This window comes from Myripristis murdjan, chromosome 22 (assembly GCF_902150065.1).
Source record: "Myripristis murdjan chromosome 22, fMyrMur1.1, whole genome shotgun sequence".
NCBI classification, from domain to species: domain Eukaryota; kingdom Metazoa; phylum Chordata; class Actinopteri; order Holocentriformes; family Holocentridae; genus Myripristis; species Myripristis murdjan.
In genome coordinates, this window is record NC_044001.1 from 11,256,049 (window position 1) to 11,275,297 (window position 19,249).

Below are 19,249 nucleotides of genomic sequence, written 5' to 3' on the forward strand. Positions count from 1 at the left end.
GAAACCAATTATTATGTTGCTCTATCTCTCTCTCTCTCTCGCTTCCTCTCTCTCTTTCCCTCTCTCTCAGGAAGGCCTTAGGGAAACAGGGAAAAGGAGTGATATGGAGTGATATGTTTGATATATGCAGGGAGTTTTAGCCATTTTTTAGCTTTTGCATGGAGCCTCTTGATCCATCATAAGGCTTTAACTCGGATTCAACTTCACAATTCTGACAAATTCACTTCTAGTCTGACTAAGCAGCTGTCTGGGCTTGCATAATGCTTTTTCTTCTGGCCAGACCTACTTTATTCGGCTGACCTTGGGCTTTCTGGTTATTATTTCCACGTCAAAAACAATCAAAGCTGTTTCTAATCACGCTGTCTGCTTGACTACCAGTGCAGTTTGTAATCCTGTAATTCCCCGACTCGCCGACAGAGGGAGACAAAAGCAAACCTGCCTGCCCGGTTGGTTGGTGAGTCATACAGTGAGTCCGTCACGTACAGACAAACACAGCTCAAACGAGGCCTGGTCTGACTTGGCTACAGGCCCTTTTTTCAGCAGGGTTGGGCTCACTAACACGAGAGGCTTAATTCGTGAAATTAGCCGAGATGAACGAAATTTACTGACTTCACTGGATATGAGATGTGGATTCTTTTGCACATAATTTCAGACTCTGGTTTATCGATCTTGCACCCTTTGTGATCTCCCTCCTCCTAAATTGTAGAGTGCTTTCTTGCGCCCACAGGGCTGCTGTGCGTCCTCCTCCCTCCAGTGTGGCCTTCTCCATGGTGCTGATACACAATGGTGTCGCTGTCCGCCGTGCTGAAATAACATCAGGTCGCTGTCCGTGGTGCTGACCGGACAGCTTTGATCAGACCGTGAATAAAAAACATACAGTTAGTGTGTTGGTAAACTGAAAGGCCGGTGAGGCATTGACTGTATTCAGAGTAGCATTAATGAATGTTTCCTCTAAGTGAACCTTATATAATGTACACAGTTTACTATGATTTATGCGTTTAAATCAGAATTTATGTGGAAAGGTGGGAAAGCAGACTTTGTGTAGGGTTTACCCCTCACTCTATACCTGATAAAACACATTGCGAAATGATAATCCACATGACTGTTGTTCAAATCTGTCAACCAACGCCTTTTTGCCTTTTGAAACTTCCTCATCTAAATTCCACCAGGCTTCCCCTCGTTAGATTTCCACAGCAGGCAAACGTGAAATTGGCAGCCTCCCTAAAACTCCCCTGGCGCCTGAGATATCAGGTAGCTGCTTGGCTGTGGTTGAGACATCGACTAAATCATTTGGAAATGAAATGAGCACTGCTTAGGTTACATTTTTGACCCTGAATTTGATAAGTTTTTTGAATGTGATTTGTTGCTGGAGGACCGTCGATTTTTAGGTATATTTTTAGGTAAATAGGCTGTTTTATTGGATTTCATAGGGTAGGCTATATTTAAATCTTATCACCCTCAGAGACCTTCACAATCTATTATGAAACCTGTAACATGCATTCATTATTTTTTAGATTGTATCTATACTAGCTGCACTTTAAATAGTTATCGTTCGTGGATTTAACTTTGTGAATATTTGTAAAACTGCATGGTGTTCATTGTAATTATGATTTTGTTGCTATTACATTCTTTATTTTGGTATAGTCCATGGTATGGACACACAATATCAAAATCCTCTCAGTGGCATCGCTCCAGGAAAAAGGGAGCGACATGCCGATAAAAAAAGAAAAAGGAAATAGACAATCCTGCTCCGACCGCTAGAAGAGTATGAAGTGAGAGAAAATCAAGTGTGGACAGAAAGGGAGAGGACATAGCACCTCCCACGTCCCACGTCTATGAGAGAGAGAGAGAGAGAGAGAGAGAGAGAGAGAGAGAGAGAGAGAGAGAGAGAGAGAGAGAGAGAGAGAGAGAGAATCTGCTCTGGTGGTGCTGGATTTCGGACGACATGAGCTCTACATGAATCGCGAAAAATGCTTTAAGACGCTGTCAGCGTTTGTCTTTCATCCGTCTCGACCAAGGACAAGCCTGAAGCGGAACTATTCTTCACGTTCAGGTATGAAGATGCTGTTCATCCTCCTCTCAGATTCAGGCTTGATGTTGGTATTCAGTGGCGTCCACTGCCTTCTGCTCGGCTAACTGGTGTGCGCACACGATTCCTCCTATATGGACAGTACGGGACAGCAAATATCTTATTATCATTATCATTATTATTTCTTTTTTTCTAAATCCGAAGTTATGCGTCGGCAACAGCCCGTATCGCGTTTTCGTTTGATAGCCTCGGTCGTGTGAATTGTGTGTATGCCCGCACAGCCATATTGGCAGTCAGCAGGAGAGAGAGGGCAGAGATATGAGGGTGTATGGATTATCATATTGCTTTGAGGAGTAAGGGAGGTTGAAGTGGGGGGTTGAGGGGGGCGCTGCGACTGTGAAATGATGGCACCATTGCGAGATGGCGATCCTCTGGTATTTATGAATGAAACAAGCACAGTAGGGTGGTCTGTAATGGCGTTGCGCACCAATCTGCGGACCGCCAGTGAGCCTTGCCACCCCTTCATGACTAGCTGAAGCGAAAATTGCACGTAAACATTAGACTATATGCAATAATGACGCCAGTATGACGCATAGCCCCTGGTTTCTGTGGCAAATCTGATGGTTAATCCCCCCATAGTGCCTACATAACCTCCATCTGGATCCGTATGTCTCCGTGTGTCGCCTCTTCAATGCCTGATGTGTTGTTTATTGTGGATCTCATGACTGGGGAGTCATCATGACATGCAGAAGTCCTATTGTTGGTCCTATTTTTATCTATCTCTATATATATGTGTATGTGTGCATGTGTATGTGTGCGTGTGTGTGTGCCTGCGTGCCTAGGCCTGCGTGTATATGACTAAACTTCCTGTATGTACTGGATGCTACTAGTCATGGGTGTGTGTGGGTTCACAAGGTTTGAGGCAGAGCGAGAGGGGGAGAGGAGAGGAGAGGAGAGATGCATGACAGTAAATCCAGTGATTAAGCCTTGGAGTGTGTGGTTGAGAGTAGTAAAGAGAGATGGCCCATTGGAATTAAAGCTTGCATGTGCTGGTCAAGGAGGGGGAGTGAGTGGTTGTGTGGGGGAGTGCTGATGCCTGCCTGTGTGCCTGGCTGCCTGGCTGTCTGTCTGTGTGTCTGTGTTAAATGTGGTTTAGCATGGTTGCATAACAATAGTTCACACTGCCAAGGTAAAGCAAAGACATGGCTCTATAGATACTAACAATGAAAATATAAATGAGGATGGTGATAATTGCTATGGCAATGATGATCATGACCTTATTGCTGATGCTGATGATGACTGTCGATTGCGATTAATATATAACTGCTGAGGATGACGTTGATGCAATGTTGCCACATCTGCATGAAAGTACCCCTCCTCAGTTTTGGAGCCTTGCAACAGCACCTGAATGTGTGCAGCATAAGGCCATGCCAAAGAAACAAAGTCCCCACCACAACAAGGTCAGGATGGCCAGATGCTGAGGAAGATGTGAATTCTGCTGAGGATGTCGCTGTCTGCTTATCTGTCTGGACAGGCAGTGGACAGACACGCACACCTCTACCATCACAGAGGCCCTGTTTTCCACCATCATCCGAGTCATGCCTACCCAAAGAGGGAACCACGTTTCCAATTTGTCTCCTTTAATGATTTTCTTGGCTTTCCAAAGGGTCTAGAAAATGGGTTTGCTTGGGTGAATCATTGTGTCTGAGATGGGTTTTTAGATTGCTTACTGTCACCAGCAAAATTAACTAATATGTTAATATAAAACCTAAGACACTATTATTGCTTTGTAAACCAGCTTGTTACTAAATGATAGTGTCTGACAGCATTTCATTTCCTTTGGCCTGCAACCCTTTCAATACTGTAGCTTTTTCATTTTCTATCTAAGACAAGAAATCTGGGCATCCCTGATTTGAGCGGTGTCACCATTCTTGTAAATCAGCTTGAGGTAGCAGTAGCCTAGAGGTTGGAGAATGATGCTGTGACTGGGAGGTCACCAGCTGCGAATTGTCTGTGTGGGGGAAGTGAGGAAGGAAAGCTCTTCCTTCCCTTCACAATGACTGTCAGGGAACTCTTCATCCAGGTATTGCATGCCCGAGTTGCACCAGCAGTAGCTGTTGCATCGGGCAACTCCCAGGTGAGCCATGGGAGTAGCAGCATGAGGCCTGGTATCTTGCCTGTTCATGACCTTTCTAATTGAGAGAGCTGGTTATAGGATCATCCATCATGGTATTTAAGTATGTCATTTGCTTTTACAGTACAAGTGTACTCAAGTCCACCATGGATCTTGAACGCCTCTGGGCAATTTCTATAAATAACATCCTCTTTAATATTGGAAGAGATCGATGCCAAAGTGTTTTGGTTGTTTTGAAGGCATGAGCAGTTCATATAGAATTCATTACACATTGCATTAGGTAGGATTCTCTTCCCCTGGTGCATTACTAATCAGTGGCCATTGTTTTTGCGTTCACACTCACTTTGCAATTATCACATTTCATTTCACATTTTTTTTTCAAATATCATTTGAAACATAGATATACATTATCATGCACAATTTTCAAAACTGCATTCATTTTCAAATGATTATATAAGTCAAAAACATCCAGATAACCTCACTTTGCACTGAAATATAGTGATGTCAATTCTCCATTTCTCAAAAGTGTTCTCAGTGCAGAGGAGATTGTATAATTCCAAGTGTTGCATGGGCGAGCCATCATCAGTCTAGTGTGGGATTCCCTTGTTGCCTCCGCTTTTAACCATCTGCGTGTTTATCGGAACTGGATCAAATGGTATTACAAAGAAGCTGTGTCTGGTTGATCTAGCCTGTAGAAACCAATGGAATGAGTCCAAAACTACAAACCCTGTTGCCATCTGTCAGTGCAGGCAGGCTTCTGCGGCACAACCAACTTGCCTGTGAGGACTTCAGTTCCAGGCACTTATAGTTTCTAAGAACAGGCAGTCTGGAACAAAAATATTATCTGAATAGATTTTGAGGACTTGAAAAGAAACATGAAGTATTTTGTGCACTATCAAGGAAACAGCGAGTAGCTAGAGTATAGGAAAATTAATTTCTTTTGTGTTCTTTGGCCCAGCACCGGTGTTAATGACCAGGTGTCTCTATGTTTCCCAGATTGCATTGCCACAGTATTAGCAGAGTCTTATGGAGAGGCCAGACGGAGAAACCCAGGGTTCCCCCGGCCATGCTAATACTCAGTGCTAATGCACACTTCAAGACTGATTAGATGGACATCTTACATTCACTCCTGTGTAAAGACTCAGGTCCCTTTTTGGTGCAGTAGGTGGAGCATATGGCATGATTGTAGTTTTATGGTTTAATTTATGCTGTGAAGGCATCATGTGGAAATGGGAAAGTGGGTAGGGTGTTTCCTAATCATTTCCTTGACTGAGAACTTCTAAGGAAGTCCAAGGATTTGAACGAGCAAATTTTTGCTCTCAGGGTCCAATTGTCTCATTCACAAGCTCATAGCCTCCCTATGGCTTCTAGCAGGACTACTCTTTTACACAGTTATTGTTTACTAAGATATTGTCTCCTTTATGTGAAGTCCTCATAACCCCTATTTTGATTCTTTTTATATTTTAACTTCAAATGAAGGATCACTAGGTCCTCTGCAGAATGAGAAAATTATGTAACTGTTGGCTTTATGAAGCCCTTTCAAATCCAGTTGAATAAATTAAATAAAATGCATGGTCATCAAGCTAAGATTCTTGAAAAGCTAAAATTTTTCACCCACAACTCTGATATGTATCCTTATAGTCAAAAGCCATGCTTACTGAAGTTTTTTCTTGGATAATTGGATAACCTACATTAGACAGAAGCACTATCACTGCGTGCTCAAATGTATTTCCGGTGCCTGTGCTAGCGCTTGATAGAAGAAACTTAACATGCTAAACTTTCTGTTCCAAATTAAATGCGAGATGCTGCAAGTGTCAGTAGGCAGATAAATGCCAACATTACTGTCAATATATCTGACTGAGCTGATGTGCCCGTATGAGAGCATAGCGTTAGTGTGTGTTGAGTCAAAGAGGTGTGCATCAAGTATCAGAGGGCTTCTGTGTGCATTAGGGGCTGCATGTAGTCTTAGGGAGACCGCTGGTAACTTAAGTCCTGGGAATTGGGTCAATGCAGAGCAGGTCAGGAGAACAGAGGAGGTTAAGCTCAATGATTAGCTGCTAAGCCAAGACCAGAGTGCTGCAATCTCCTGTATGGTCCAGCAAATACACACACGCACACACGCACACACAAACAAACACGAATGAAAACTTAATACAGTTACACTATATGTTTTATTACAATGCAAACTGGCAGTGTTGAGAAGTGAACACATTCACAAAAACCTGCATAAACTAAATTTGTGTACTACATCATGCTCTCCCTTTCTCTCTCTCTCTCTCTCTCTCTCTCTCTCTCTCTCTCTCTCTCTCTCTCTCTCTCTCACACACACACACACACACACACACACACACACACAGAGGCACACATAAGCATGGCTTAAACCCCATCAATATGTTTGAATGTAACTTACAAAAGACAAGAGAATGACTGGATACTTTGCTTTTGTTAGAGGTGATATATTGATATTTAATCAATATAGTGGTATGAGGCTAGAAACAGGATTTGTGTGGGATTTTGGATATCGTTATACTTTTATATGGCATGAATGTTGTCTTTCCCTGTTTTTAAAGGTTGCATTACTGTAATGGGGTGCAATTTGTCTGAACTTATTAGACTGTAGTAGTTCTTGCAGTATCATCACGATATTGATATTAAGGTATTCTGTCAAAGATATTGTGGTATGAGATTTTGTCCATATTGCCCAACCCTTTTATTAAGTCTGTATTTGATTCTCTTTTTATCGTTGGAAAACTATTTAGAATCACAAAGAAGAAACTTATGTTCTTCTATTGTCTATCGTGTCTTTACTTTGCCGCCACTGTTGCCAACATTGGCTTAGCTTACATTTTAACATTTTTTGTAGAGTTTTTTTCTCCCCTGACTGATTTCCTTGGTGATAAATAAACTAGCAATGCCACATAAAAACAGACAAGTTTGAAATGTGGGTTATGTATAGCTGCAAATTATTCGCATTTTCATTGTTAAAAAGGTTTTGAGGGCATTATTTGTGAACAAAAAACCTCATAACTCTTCAATTTTTCATTCGTTCAGTATGGGTTGAGGAAATTCTCTCATCCCTTGGTATTTTGCAGCTGCTGCAAAAACCTATTGCATAACTTCAAAAATGCATTGCAATCATGCCTAATGCAAGACTGCTTGGTCCTGGAAAGGTGGTATTTTTTGAGGTATGTTGTTTTTTTACCCTATATACATTAAAGAATGTATACTACACAACATACCATTGCACATCCAGATGGGTATTTAAAATAAAATCCACTCTGATAGATAGATAGATAGATAGATAGATAGATAGATAGATAGATAGATAGATAGATAGATAGATAGATAGATAGATAGATAGATAGATGGATAGATAGATAGATAGATAGATGATAGATAGATAGATAGATAGATCCCATTTTATGTAAGTTTGTCATTTGTGTGCATGACAGAGAAGCCGTCGTTTGACTGAGTGTGTGAGATTGAATCAAATTCTTAAATTGGATCTCTACAGTCTTTTCAAACGTAATGGAAAAGCCTGTGAAAAGCCTTGGTCTAAAATTGCTCTCACTCTGTCTCACCAAAAACTCAGATTCACCCTTTCAGTAGAGCACACAAATACACACCCGCGCACGCGCACACACGCACACACACAGACACACACACGATTACCTACTGATGTGCAGAATTGGAGAGGCCTGAGCTAATATGTGCAGAGAGAGCACACAGAGAATCAGAATACCTTCTGGTTGACTGCACTGACACAGACGCACATCACATCACACACTGACACACTAACTGACACTTGGGCTGATGACGTCTGCCAGGCAAAAAAAAAAAAAAAAGAAAAAAAAAAAAAAAAAAGAAGAAAAAGCCAGGTTCGTGCTTGAAACTTTGGACTTTCCAGACATTTTACTGGGTGTATCTGAGTGTGTGTGTGACAATGACAGCCAATTTCGGTAGCCTGGCCACTGAACCTCACACGATATCCCACAAAAACACAGAATTAAAAATCTTTTTATCACGTAAAAAGCTCATCGCCAAATAACCCTGTATCCACAGCATTCCAGTATCCGCTCCTTGATTAAAACCCTCTCTCCACAAGATACCAGGGGACCGCTTTGTGGGTGTCTATTTAATCATGCTCTTGATCTGTTGAATGGCATTGTGTTTGATGTTGGTTAATGCGCTTCCTTTGTGCCGCTGTGTAAGTGGCTCTCTTGAGGGAAATTATGTGCACATTTTCACTAAAGGTGACATTTCCTTGCTCACTCTGTGAAATAAGCAAGTGGAGAAAGCAGTGCTGGATCTATTTTCTGACTCAGAGAAGGGGAGGCCTGTTGGTCTGTGCCAAAGCTATCTCCTAATGGAGTTTGGCTGGGCTGTCACAGATGCATTTATAGTATACCATTAATTCATTAAGGACCTGCAGTCTTCCCATTTCAAATAAAAGGAAAGGAGCAGAGGGGGGAGTTGGAGAGACAGCTTGCATTTGGGAGGAATGTCATTAATCTCCAAGGCCTGGAGTCAAGGACAAATGGTGAGGGAGTGGTTGTACGGCGTGTATGCATGTGTATGTCTGCTAATGTGTGTACATTTGTGTGTATGTGTGTGTGAGACTGTGAGCACCTGTGTGTGCGTGCAGTTTCAGCTGGTGACAGAGGGAAGGAGACAGCTAATTTTAGTTCAGGTGAAAGAAGGGAGGGAGGAAAGGAGGGAGGGAGGGTTTTGATGAGCAGGATCACTATCAACGCGCCGAAGCCGAGTCCAAAAACCAACAGACACAGAGGCAGACTGACAGACTGACACGGCCCAGACAGACGGGTCCATCGATCAAAACCACAGTGGCCTTAGTTTATTGATTGAACAGCATGGAGACCTGCAGAGTGAGAGAGCAGGGGATGTGGGAGGAACAGCGAGAGGAAGCTCAGGAAGCATGAACAAGATCAGCTATGTTTGCAAGATGCACAGATTGTGGGGAGTACAGAGAGAGGAAAATGATGGAATAAACCAAGATTGACAAAGTTTGAGTGTTTGTGAGTTTTGATAAGCATATCTGTGTTTGTGTGCCTGTGTGCATGCATGTACATCTGTGTTTGATGCTGGTATGTGTGCGTGTGTGTGTGTGTGTGTGTTGGTTGCTGTCTCTCTCTGACCTGACATAAAGCAGGCCTAAGCAGAAATCGCTGTGTGCAGCTCTGGAAAAGATTCTTGAGTGTGACTGAAGGCCTGATAAAAGCAAAGAGGCAATGCCAATGTTGTTTTGGTGTGATTTTGTTTATCTTAACCCTCTTGAATTTGTCACATTTGTAAATCTGCATGTATTCTGCAAGCACAGGCTCTCATCTGCACAGCCCAAAAAATCGTATCCAATAACCATTTATCATTACTTTAAATAGCAATATTGATCCTAAAAGTAATAATAGATTACATTTAGGCTTCACAAAGTTACCTCAGCATTGTTGCTTTACAGAATAATCTTCTCGCCAGGAAACATTAAAAAAAAAAATTTTTTTAACACTGTGGCCCATTTTGTTGGTTATTGCTGTAAGTTCAGATCGTCTTTGCTGTCCCACAAATTGCTCCGTGTGGGCTGTCCTGGCTCAGGCGCATGTAACTGGGACGTCCTGGATTCAAATCTGGACCGGGAACTTTCTTGCATGTCATCCTTTCTCGCTCCCAGTTTTTTTCCCATCTGTCTTTGCTATTGTCTAATTAAGGCAAAAATGCCCAAAAATAATCTCTGAAAAAAAAAAGCTAAGTGTGTCATCATCCCAAGGCATAAGCAGCCATTGAACAACATTTTCTGCTTTGCTGGATTGGACCAAACACATTACAAGGCTAGGGCAAAAGCAGGCTAGCATATGAGTAGCAGACAAGGGCTTACTTTCAAATTAGACTGTGGTTGTGTCTTGAGCATGGATATAAAGCCTTCTTAAATGTCACCCAGACTTACAGTTATAGATTGTCTATAAAACTCAAGAGGCTCTCCCCGAATCCCCATTTATTTTGAACTCCTTGACTGATATTATCTAAGACCTGGCAATGCAATTACAGGGACCTTGCCATCAATAGTGGGTGCAAGCGGTGCAAGCATGACAGAAATCCACTTATTCCATCTAGTATTGATGTCAATTTACTGTTTCATTACAGCTAGTGCTTAGAGAGCATCACATGATCACCGCTGAAGGAGTACCTTATTATGAGGCCTTATAGCCAGTTTAGGCCCGCAGATAAATAATGCAGCAGATACAATGCATAATCATGCACGCATGCACACACACACAAGAACTTGCAAAGAGAGCAGCAGACTATTTGAGGACATGGCTCAGATAGATATGGCTGTGTTTCAGCGAGCAATATTGTGATCAATTGTCAAAGCCTTGCAGAAAGAGAGCGTTAGCGTGCAGGACTCCATGTTGCTGCTGGCTCTTAATTTTTATTTCAATTCTAGTTTAGTCTTTAGTTCATTCTCAGTGTAGTCTGGTTGTTGTAGTTTATTTATTTATGTCTTTTGTGAATGTTTAGTTGCAGTGTTTTTGTTTTAAATGGTAAAAACAGCCACAAAATCTCATGCACATAAACCAAATGGCAAAAAAGTACAAATTTCACACATTTTTATTTAAGCTTAGTTTTAGTTTTGCAAGCAGATAGATTTCTTTCCATTGTATTTTTTAAAATTTTAGTTTAACAATGACAATGCTTTTTCACCTTGTGCTCACCTTAGTTTTGTTTTAGTTTACAGGAGTAACCTTCCTTCTTACTTAGGCTGGCATCCATACCAAAGGAAAGCACAAGGCAGAGTGGCAGTGATGCAAATCAGTTATTATCCATGCTTATTTGAAGAGCCAGTACGACAAGTAGTGATCTGCTGTTTGTCTGCGAGTGCAGAAAGTCCTGTCAAACACTTTCATACAAGATATGTAGGCCTACAGATAATTAATAATGAGGTGATAACAGTATGATGCATTTACTGTTGAAGTTGACCATTAAAAGTTGATAAATGAAGAAAACCTGAGATGTTTTTGGGGTTGAAACTGAGAAACTGTGGCTCTGTGAAGAATATTGATTAGGAAAATGTCTGCGTCAGGTGAAACACTTGGAGCCACACCAACCTCATCCTCGCTAATTTGTACTCTGGCTCATAGTCAGACCACTAAAACAGATAAAATTACTGCCTGATGTGGCCAAGGATGGATGAGTGGTTTGGTCCCCTGCCCCTGGAGCCATGTGTTTCCCCCCACCTGCCACTGGCAGGTCGAGGCCCGCCAGTGCTGCCTGCCCTGTCTCCCTCGCTGCTCTATCGCTGACTAGACAAAAAATCAAGAAATACTGTGAAGGAGAAGATCCCTTTATAGAGTTCCTGTTATATAATAATCTCCTCCTCTCTTTTCCTAGGTGTAACACTGTCTTAAACCTGAGGGGGGAAGAATGCCGGAGCAGAGCAACGACTATCGTGTGGTGGTGTTCGGAGCTGGAGGAGTGGGAAAGAGCTCCCTGGTGCTGCGCTTTGTGAAGGGCACGTTCAGGGACACGTACATCCCCACGGTGGAGGACACCTACCGTCAGGTGATCAGCTGCGATAAGAGTGTGTGTACACTGCAGATCACTGACACCACAGGCAGCCACCAGTTCCCGGCCATGCAGCGCCTCTCCATCTCCAAAGGCCACGCCTTCATCCTGGTCTACTCCATCACGAGCAAACAGTCCCTGGAGGAGCTCAAACCCATTTACCAACAGGTGGGGTGTGTGTGTATGTGTGTGTGTTGTGTGTCTGTTGAAGGTTGAGTCATTTGGTCTGCATAATGAATTATTAAGTGTGCAATATTCCATTCTATTTTCTCTCACATTATTCTCTCTATGGGGTGTTATACTACAAATGTATATCCATTGTAGAGGGCATCCTTCTCTCTGCAAGCAATACACCTTAACAGCAAACGCTGTTACTCAACCTCCAAAAAAAAAAAAAAAAAAAAAAAATCATTTAGGAACATTTTCTCAAAGATCTGATTGTGTTGAGAGACAAGTGAGTGTTTCGGGCTGCAGAGTCAAACAGAGTCATTTAGTCAAACATAATTTGATTGGATGACCCGGGTTCAAGCACCATATCCAGGCTGCTGAAGTGTCCTCAAGCAAAACACTGAAAACATATCAGCTTCAGTTGTCTTGCACAGGCTGTAGTTGCTGTACCAGATCTAATATAAGATGGGCATACAGAAGATTACTTAAAAAAATTATGATTAATTATGATGAATATTGATTTTGCAGCTTTGCCAAAAATTAACAAACCATTCCACTCACTTTTCCCCTTGTGCAGGTCCTGGCCATAAAGGGCAATGTTGAGGCCATCCCCATCATGTTGGTTGGCAACAAGAGTGACGAAACTCAGCGAGAGGTGGAAACCAAGGACGGGGAGGCCCAGGCCAACCAGTGGAAGTGTGCTTTCATGGAGACGTCAGCCAAGACCAACCACAATGTGACCGAGCTCTTCCAGGAGCTCCTCAACCTGGACAAGAAGAGGAACATGAGCCTCAACATCGATGGCAAGCGCTCAGGGAAGCAGTCCCGCGCTGAGAGACTGAAGGGCAAATGTAGCGTGATGTAGAGCGAAAACCAGGAGAGGAGAGGGGAGAGGAGGGAGGGAGGTGGAAGTGAGAGAGGTGGGAGAAACATGAAGAACAAGGGAAAGGAGGGAAGTCGAGAAAAGAGCTCACCAAATGTGTCACTCACATAGTAAAATGTCGGGATCTAATGGAAGGCACAATGATGATCATAAACCACATGAAAATGGCAGGGGGATCCTCCTTTGTGCATTCAGAAACACAACCTAGCTGTCATTTTGAGAGTGCATCGGATCTGGATTTCACTTTGGAGTGCACATCCATGTGAATTCTGCTAAAAACGGAGACAGATGGAGGAGGGAACGTCGAGCGGCAAAGGATGACTCAGTGGCAACTGAGAGATTGTGTTTGTGTGTGTGTGTATGTGTGAGTCCAAGGTGCATTCATGTGGATATCAGCCCCAAACATGGAGAAGACACAATGGATGTGGACTTTTGCATCAGCCAAGCGTTACCAAACCTGATTGAGGAGCTCAAATAGTCATCAAGACCTTGGATTGCAATAAAGACCACAGACACTGCAGCACTCCTGGAATAAGATCGAAGGTTGCTGACGTACACCAAACTTTAAGAGTCCTCTCTCACTTCCACACCCACCCTCCCATCTCACCTGACACCTCCCCACATCTCCTTCTATGTCCCAACACCCCCATCCTTTGCACCCCATCTCCCAATATAATAAAAAATATAGAGAAATGATATGTATATGTAACAGAGTTGACAAAGTCAGAAAAACTCACTCCTCTGGTAGAATCACTATTTCACAAGATGCGCCTCTGAAGCGACTTGATTTTGTAGTGCGGCTGTCTTTCATGCTAGCCAGCAGAGGACTCACGGCTTTGAGACTGGGAAAAGGACCTTAAGAAGGAGCTACAGCTAGCATGAATGACAATTATGCTTACAGCAGCAAATTTCAACGGAAGTTAAACATACAACCTTACTTTACTCGTCAGCCTGCCCCCCAACCCTGAACCACTCCTGAGGACTGCAGATGTATATATATATATATACATATATATATGGAATATTTATATATATTCCATCTAGTCGACACATGCCCTGCCTGAGCTGTCATTCGCTGGAGTAGGGTGAAGCTGACTGTGCTACATCGCCATTGGTCTCTCATCAATATTGAAGTTTCCCATATGGTTCAGGCTAGAGCTCATAAGGGAGTGTAGGGCTTAGATCGGTGGTTAGGGGCCACTTCACTCAGCTTTTCATCTCGACCCTTCCTCCCGAAAGATAAAAAAAGAGACAATAGGACATCCAAGCCCTTCTTTACCTTGATACAGCTGTCATCATGTAAGAAAACTATCCGAGAATCCTCTGACTGTCCTCATCTCAACTGGAGAAGCATCCAGCGGCAGGGTCTATATACATATTACTTATACGAGCAACAATCCTTTTAAGACTCTCATCTAGTGCAGAATAACTCAGTGTTGGCTTAGTCTAAGGATGGAATGAAACTGTGGTTTCTATCATCAGTGGAATCCCATCAAATATGAATCTGAAATGCAAGCCTGCCTTGTTTATGGGAATGATTCACAGCTTGGAATCGGATAATTATTGCCAAACTGGTAAAAAAAAAAAAAAAAAAAAAAAAAATGAAGATGAACTGGGACAATACTGATTCTGAAGTTGAGAATGTCAGTTTACTTTGGCACTTTCATGTGATGTTTCTTTTTGCCTTTATTTTTATTTATTTATTTTTTGTTTGTTTGCTTTAAGATGCTCTTTACACTCATCTTAGGTTACAACCCCTTAAACAAAAAGCACAGAGAAAAAGGGCCGGTAGTAAATCACTCCATGAAAATCAATCAAGGCAACCTGAGCTGATTTGTCGTCAGCGGTTCTGTTTCCTGTTTGGTTTGACGGACGGATTACCTCTCATACATTCATCCAGGCATCGGAAAACGGGAGCAGAATGTGTTGCATACACACACGCACACAGACGCATAAACGCAGATCAACCTCACATGCATTCATGCACGCACTGGAAAAAGAATGGGCTACACACAAACACAAACACACACACACACACACACATACACACGCACACACACACAGCTGTAATAGATGATATGAATAACACACATGGCTTATCCTTAGTGACTGTTGACCGATCATCACATGAAGAGAAACAGGGCTCAGTCAGCCTAAATGCCCTCACATTGCACTTTATATTACACACACACACACCCACACAGGCATGCATGCACACACTCAATCACAAAATTGTAATTTGCCATGTTTATTGCCGACATTATATACTAAGGATTTCCACTAGATGAATATCCTCCTAGAGCCATCAAATAGCTCTATGTAGTTTATCCAAAGTGCATATACCCTTTTCACATAGGAGCTCTGAATATTGTACACAGATGTACACAGGATAGCCAAAAGCACAATACTTTTTTACCAACATATCTATTTGTACTTTTTCTTGTTTGTTTTTGTGTCATTTTTCCCTCGTCTCGTTTGTGTAATTTGCATCCTGACCATTCTTTAACCCAGTCCTGGACATGGAGGAACAATCACATCATGATCACAGGTTGACCGTCCAGTGTAGATGTACAGTGTCAAATCTAAATGTGTTTTGTTTGTCCAGTACATGGCACAATGAGGTTGTGGTTCTGCTGAACAACAGGGTATCGTGATGTGACCGACAGTCGTGCTCGTGACATGTCTAGATGTAATGTAACGTACCTGCCCGTTTGTCCTCCCCCAACCCCCACAGGATAGTCGAGGCCAAGATTGCCCCTGACTATTAATGGAGGACGGTCAGATTAGTTATCTCATATTCATTTTATCCATCTCTTGGACGGGTTTAACAATGATTTGTGGGGATAATCTGTTCCTGTACTGTTTAACCCAAAGAAACAGATGATGTCCCCTTTACAGTGTGTCTAATCTCTCTGGAAGAAAAAAAAAAAAAGCACAGCAACTGTTCTCATTGTATCTCTATCTCTGTCTCCCTCTCTGTCTATGTGTGTGCAGCAGAATCAACAACTGGGCACTTTAGGGTGACATTTTACTTGAAGACTTGCTTATTAAACAGCATTGCCTCATTTATAATCCACTGTTATTAATAAGCTCCATGTAAAATGTCCCTCTTGCATTACTGATGCCCATAGGTCCATACAATAACTATTTGAAATGTGTACAGTTACTGTAAATAAGCCTATGGTAGTTCACTGAAAAGTTTATAAGAACTTCAAGTAAGATGTTACCCACTTTCCTGTGTAAAGAAAATGCTGTACCCGCTGTCTTTCTGGGAATAAGTACTTTGTAACCAGGAAGTGTTGCTACAGTAGGAAGTTTGATGTTGCTGTGTACTGTATTATACTGCTTAATAATGCTCATGATATATTGTATTTGACACATCCAATCTTCAGATTTATCAATCAGATAATACTAGCAAAATGTGAACATGTATCTAAAAGCTCCATTCCACGGCTGTACTTTTTTAATTATTATTATTTTTAAGCTGAATGAATCAGTTGTTATCAGTGTGTTGTATTTTGCACTAATGTGAGGTCCTGTTCAATCAAAAAAAAATTGCATTGAAGTATTTATTCTTAAAATGTAAAAGTACCCTTTACCTGTTTGTTACTGGGGACGCTCACTCATACACATTTTTAGCGGTTCAGATATTTAAAAATAAGATGTGTGCAGTAGACCAAGGTTAAATAGTGCTTTTTATGATTTGTTTTAGCATATGCCAGATGGATGGGAAGGTACAGTCTGTGTATTTGCTACAATCTGAATTGTCCTGATATGGTAAATCCCACCCATCTGATGCACTAAGCAGGTTAACAAATAGCTGGAAATTATTTGCAATGGCTATTTGACCCAGGTCTGGTGTGTAGCTGCAGGCAGCGGCTATGCACACACTGCATAAATATCAGCTTTACGCATCTGGTTGCATCATGCAACACCGCATCGGGAAACCATGTTTACGCAATCTGTTGTTCTGCTGATGTTTATAAGGAGACTATCTTTGCTCACGGAGCATGACACGGGGGAGAAAAACAATGAAACAGCATGCGGGTGCAGTGTGGACAACAAACTGGAATGAATTATATAAGGCAGTTAAACCGTGCTAGTGTGTGAAAGAAGACGGGAGTATGCAAGTGTGCATCGTGTGTTACAGTGTGTGTGTGTGTGTGTGTGTGAGCGTGCATGGTAATGTGTGAGTTTAAGTGTGTGATTACAGACTGTGTGAGTCTATGCTGGCATGAATCAGGACAGACACTTCTGCCCCCATCCTCCCATGGCTTGTCTCATCTCATTTGTCAATGAACCATATTCACTGCTGCTTTCTGTGCGTGTTTGTGTGTGTGTGTGTGTGTGTGTGTGTGTGTTTGACTGAGTATGAGTGCATGCGGGTGCTTTTTAGTGTGTCTGTGTGTGTGTGTTTGCTTCCGTTTGTGTGTATGCAATCACATATTTGCATTCCTTCACTCTTATATGCATATATGAGTGTGTGTGCTGCTATATCCTTTTATGAAGTGTCTGTCAGATATTTGAAGCTTTCCTGTGGAGATTGCCTACACATTCTTGCATGAGTCATACTGCACTGCTCGTTTGCTCACTAACTCCTACAAACTGACTCCCATATACTTCACACACACACTCACACTCTCTCACACACACACACAGACACACACACATACACAACAGGCATGGAGGCAAAATAGACAAGCTGCATGCCCCCAATCACACACACACTCAAGCTTACATTCATGGTACATTCTCTGGTAAGTGTTCAAGCCGGTGAAACCTCATTCGCTCACTTGCTGTCTTTCTGCTCTTTGTTGTTATGTCGACCTGCTGTTGTATAGGCACCACTGTCAGCACTTCTACTCCATATGTCCTCTTCCCATCCCGAAGTTCTCAGTTGGGCCTCAGTCCCTTTCAATTCAGGAGATTCAATCTGCTGATGTTTGTTTTGTTTTGTTTTGTTTTGTTTTGTTTTGTTTTGTTTTTTGTATTTGTGTTTGTTGGATGGTTGAATTTGAACAGACTGAAGCCCAACCCTGTTCACATTTGATTGTAGATAGCTGTAAATAGTGTTCAGAAGACTTAATATTTCAGAGATGAGAGAGTAGAGTGAGTTTGTGCAGAGAGCAAAGGATGCTGTGGCGAAAAAGTACCATTACAAAACTCAGAGGCATTTTGGAGGTGACACCGACCAGTAAGAAGAGAGCTACCTATAATGTAGATTATAACAACTTTGGGGCCTTCGCGAAGTACGCTGTTTTTTTTTGTTTTGTTTTTTTTGTTTTTTTTTCGCCACAAGGAAGAATCTGATTGGCACCAATAGGGGAAATCTACCCTGACAGCACTTGCCCCGAGTTTGGATTAAGGGCCAGGGGAAGTTCACCTTTGTTGTTTGCCGTCAGTGTCAAATAAGAGATAACAGGGTACTGGTCATGTTGCTGAAATGTCTTGTACAGCAGAGGAAGTGCGGTTCGCAGGTGTTCTTCCATGGCAGGATGGGAAACATGACCCCTTACTGCTGAAAAAAAGGGCAGTTGAAAACACAGGAAAGGTTGTGGTTGTAGTCCATCTAAGGTATGTTCTATAAACTCATGTATACCCACGAGGGCAGGTTAGAGTCCTTATGTTAGTCCAGCCCCATAGAGACAAGCCAACCCGGTCTGGACAACATGCCGCGCGTCAGAGGATCTGGAGGAAATCAGTGCTGGAGGATGAGAGGAAGTCAAGGCCGGCAGAAGCGACAAAAGCTCCATCTTGCTCCCACTGAACCAGTTAACCACTAAGGCTCACTTTACGGTCCGCTTTGCCTCATGTTGTGTCTGATTGCCTCCGATCCTCTCAAGCTGTTTTGCAGGCTGGGTCTCTGTGGGGGCATATAGAATTGTGGGTAATGTAGTTTGGTACAATCCTACCACTCTGACCCTCATTCCTGCATGGTCCCTATTGGTGTTACAGCCAGCATGAGAACAAGGACACAAACTGTGAATCATCTTTGTATTTTTTAAATAAATTCCTCAGCAGCGTTTATGGCTTCGGTTTTGCAAATGATATATTTGTTTTTAGCACTTATTGTTTTTTGTAAATTATTCTGTTTTTTTTTTCTGTTGGGACTTCTTTTTTTTAATTTACCTAATTATGATGTATAGATATTTATTCTAGCAATAGTCTTCCTATTAAGATATACTGTGCTGATGCATCCTCTGAATAACTGAAAATAACATATATAGAGATGATAATAATAATCAAATCTGCAAAATGATTTTCCTAATAAAAATGTGAACTGAGGAGTGTTTCTTATCTCTTTAATTTTTCACCTCTAAATTAATCTTGCTGCTAGTATGGGATGACTCAACCTCACCCAAAACTACAGGAGGTTCACTGTGCTACTTTACTAACACAGTTATGAGGGAGGACTGATAGGTGATTTATTTTGTGGCCATTTTCACAATACACACATTACACG

General features: G+C 42.1%; 1 protein-coding gene across 1 annotated transcript; it reads left to right on the plus strand.

The window, feature by feature from the left end:
* The first annotated feature begins 1,909 nt into the window (after window positions 1–1,909).
* diras1b (DIRAS family, GTP-binding RAS-like 1b) lies at window positions 1,910–19,070 on the plus strand. The gene is made up of 3 exons (XM_030044330.1): window positions 1,910–2,053; window positions 11,562–11,903; window positions 12,481–19,070. The coding sequence occupies exons 2-3, from the start codon at window positions 11,595–11,597 to the stop codon at window positions 12,766–12,768; spliced, it is 597 nt and encodes a 198-aa protein (XP_029900190.1). The 5' UTR covers window positions 1,910–2,053; window positions 11,562–11,594; the 3' UTR covers window positions 12,769–19,070.
* Window positions 19,071–19,249: the final 179 nt, after the last annotated feature.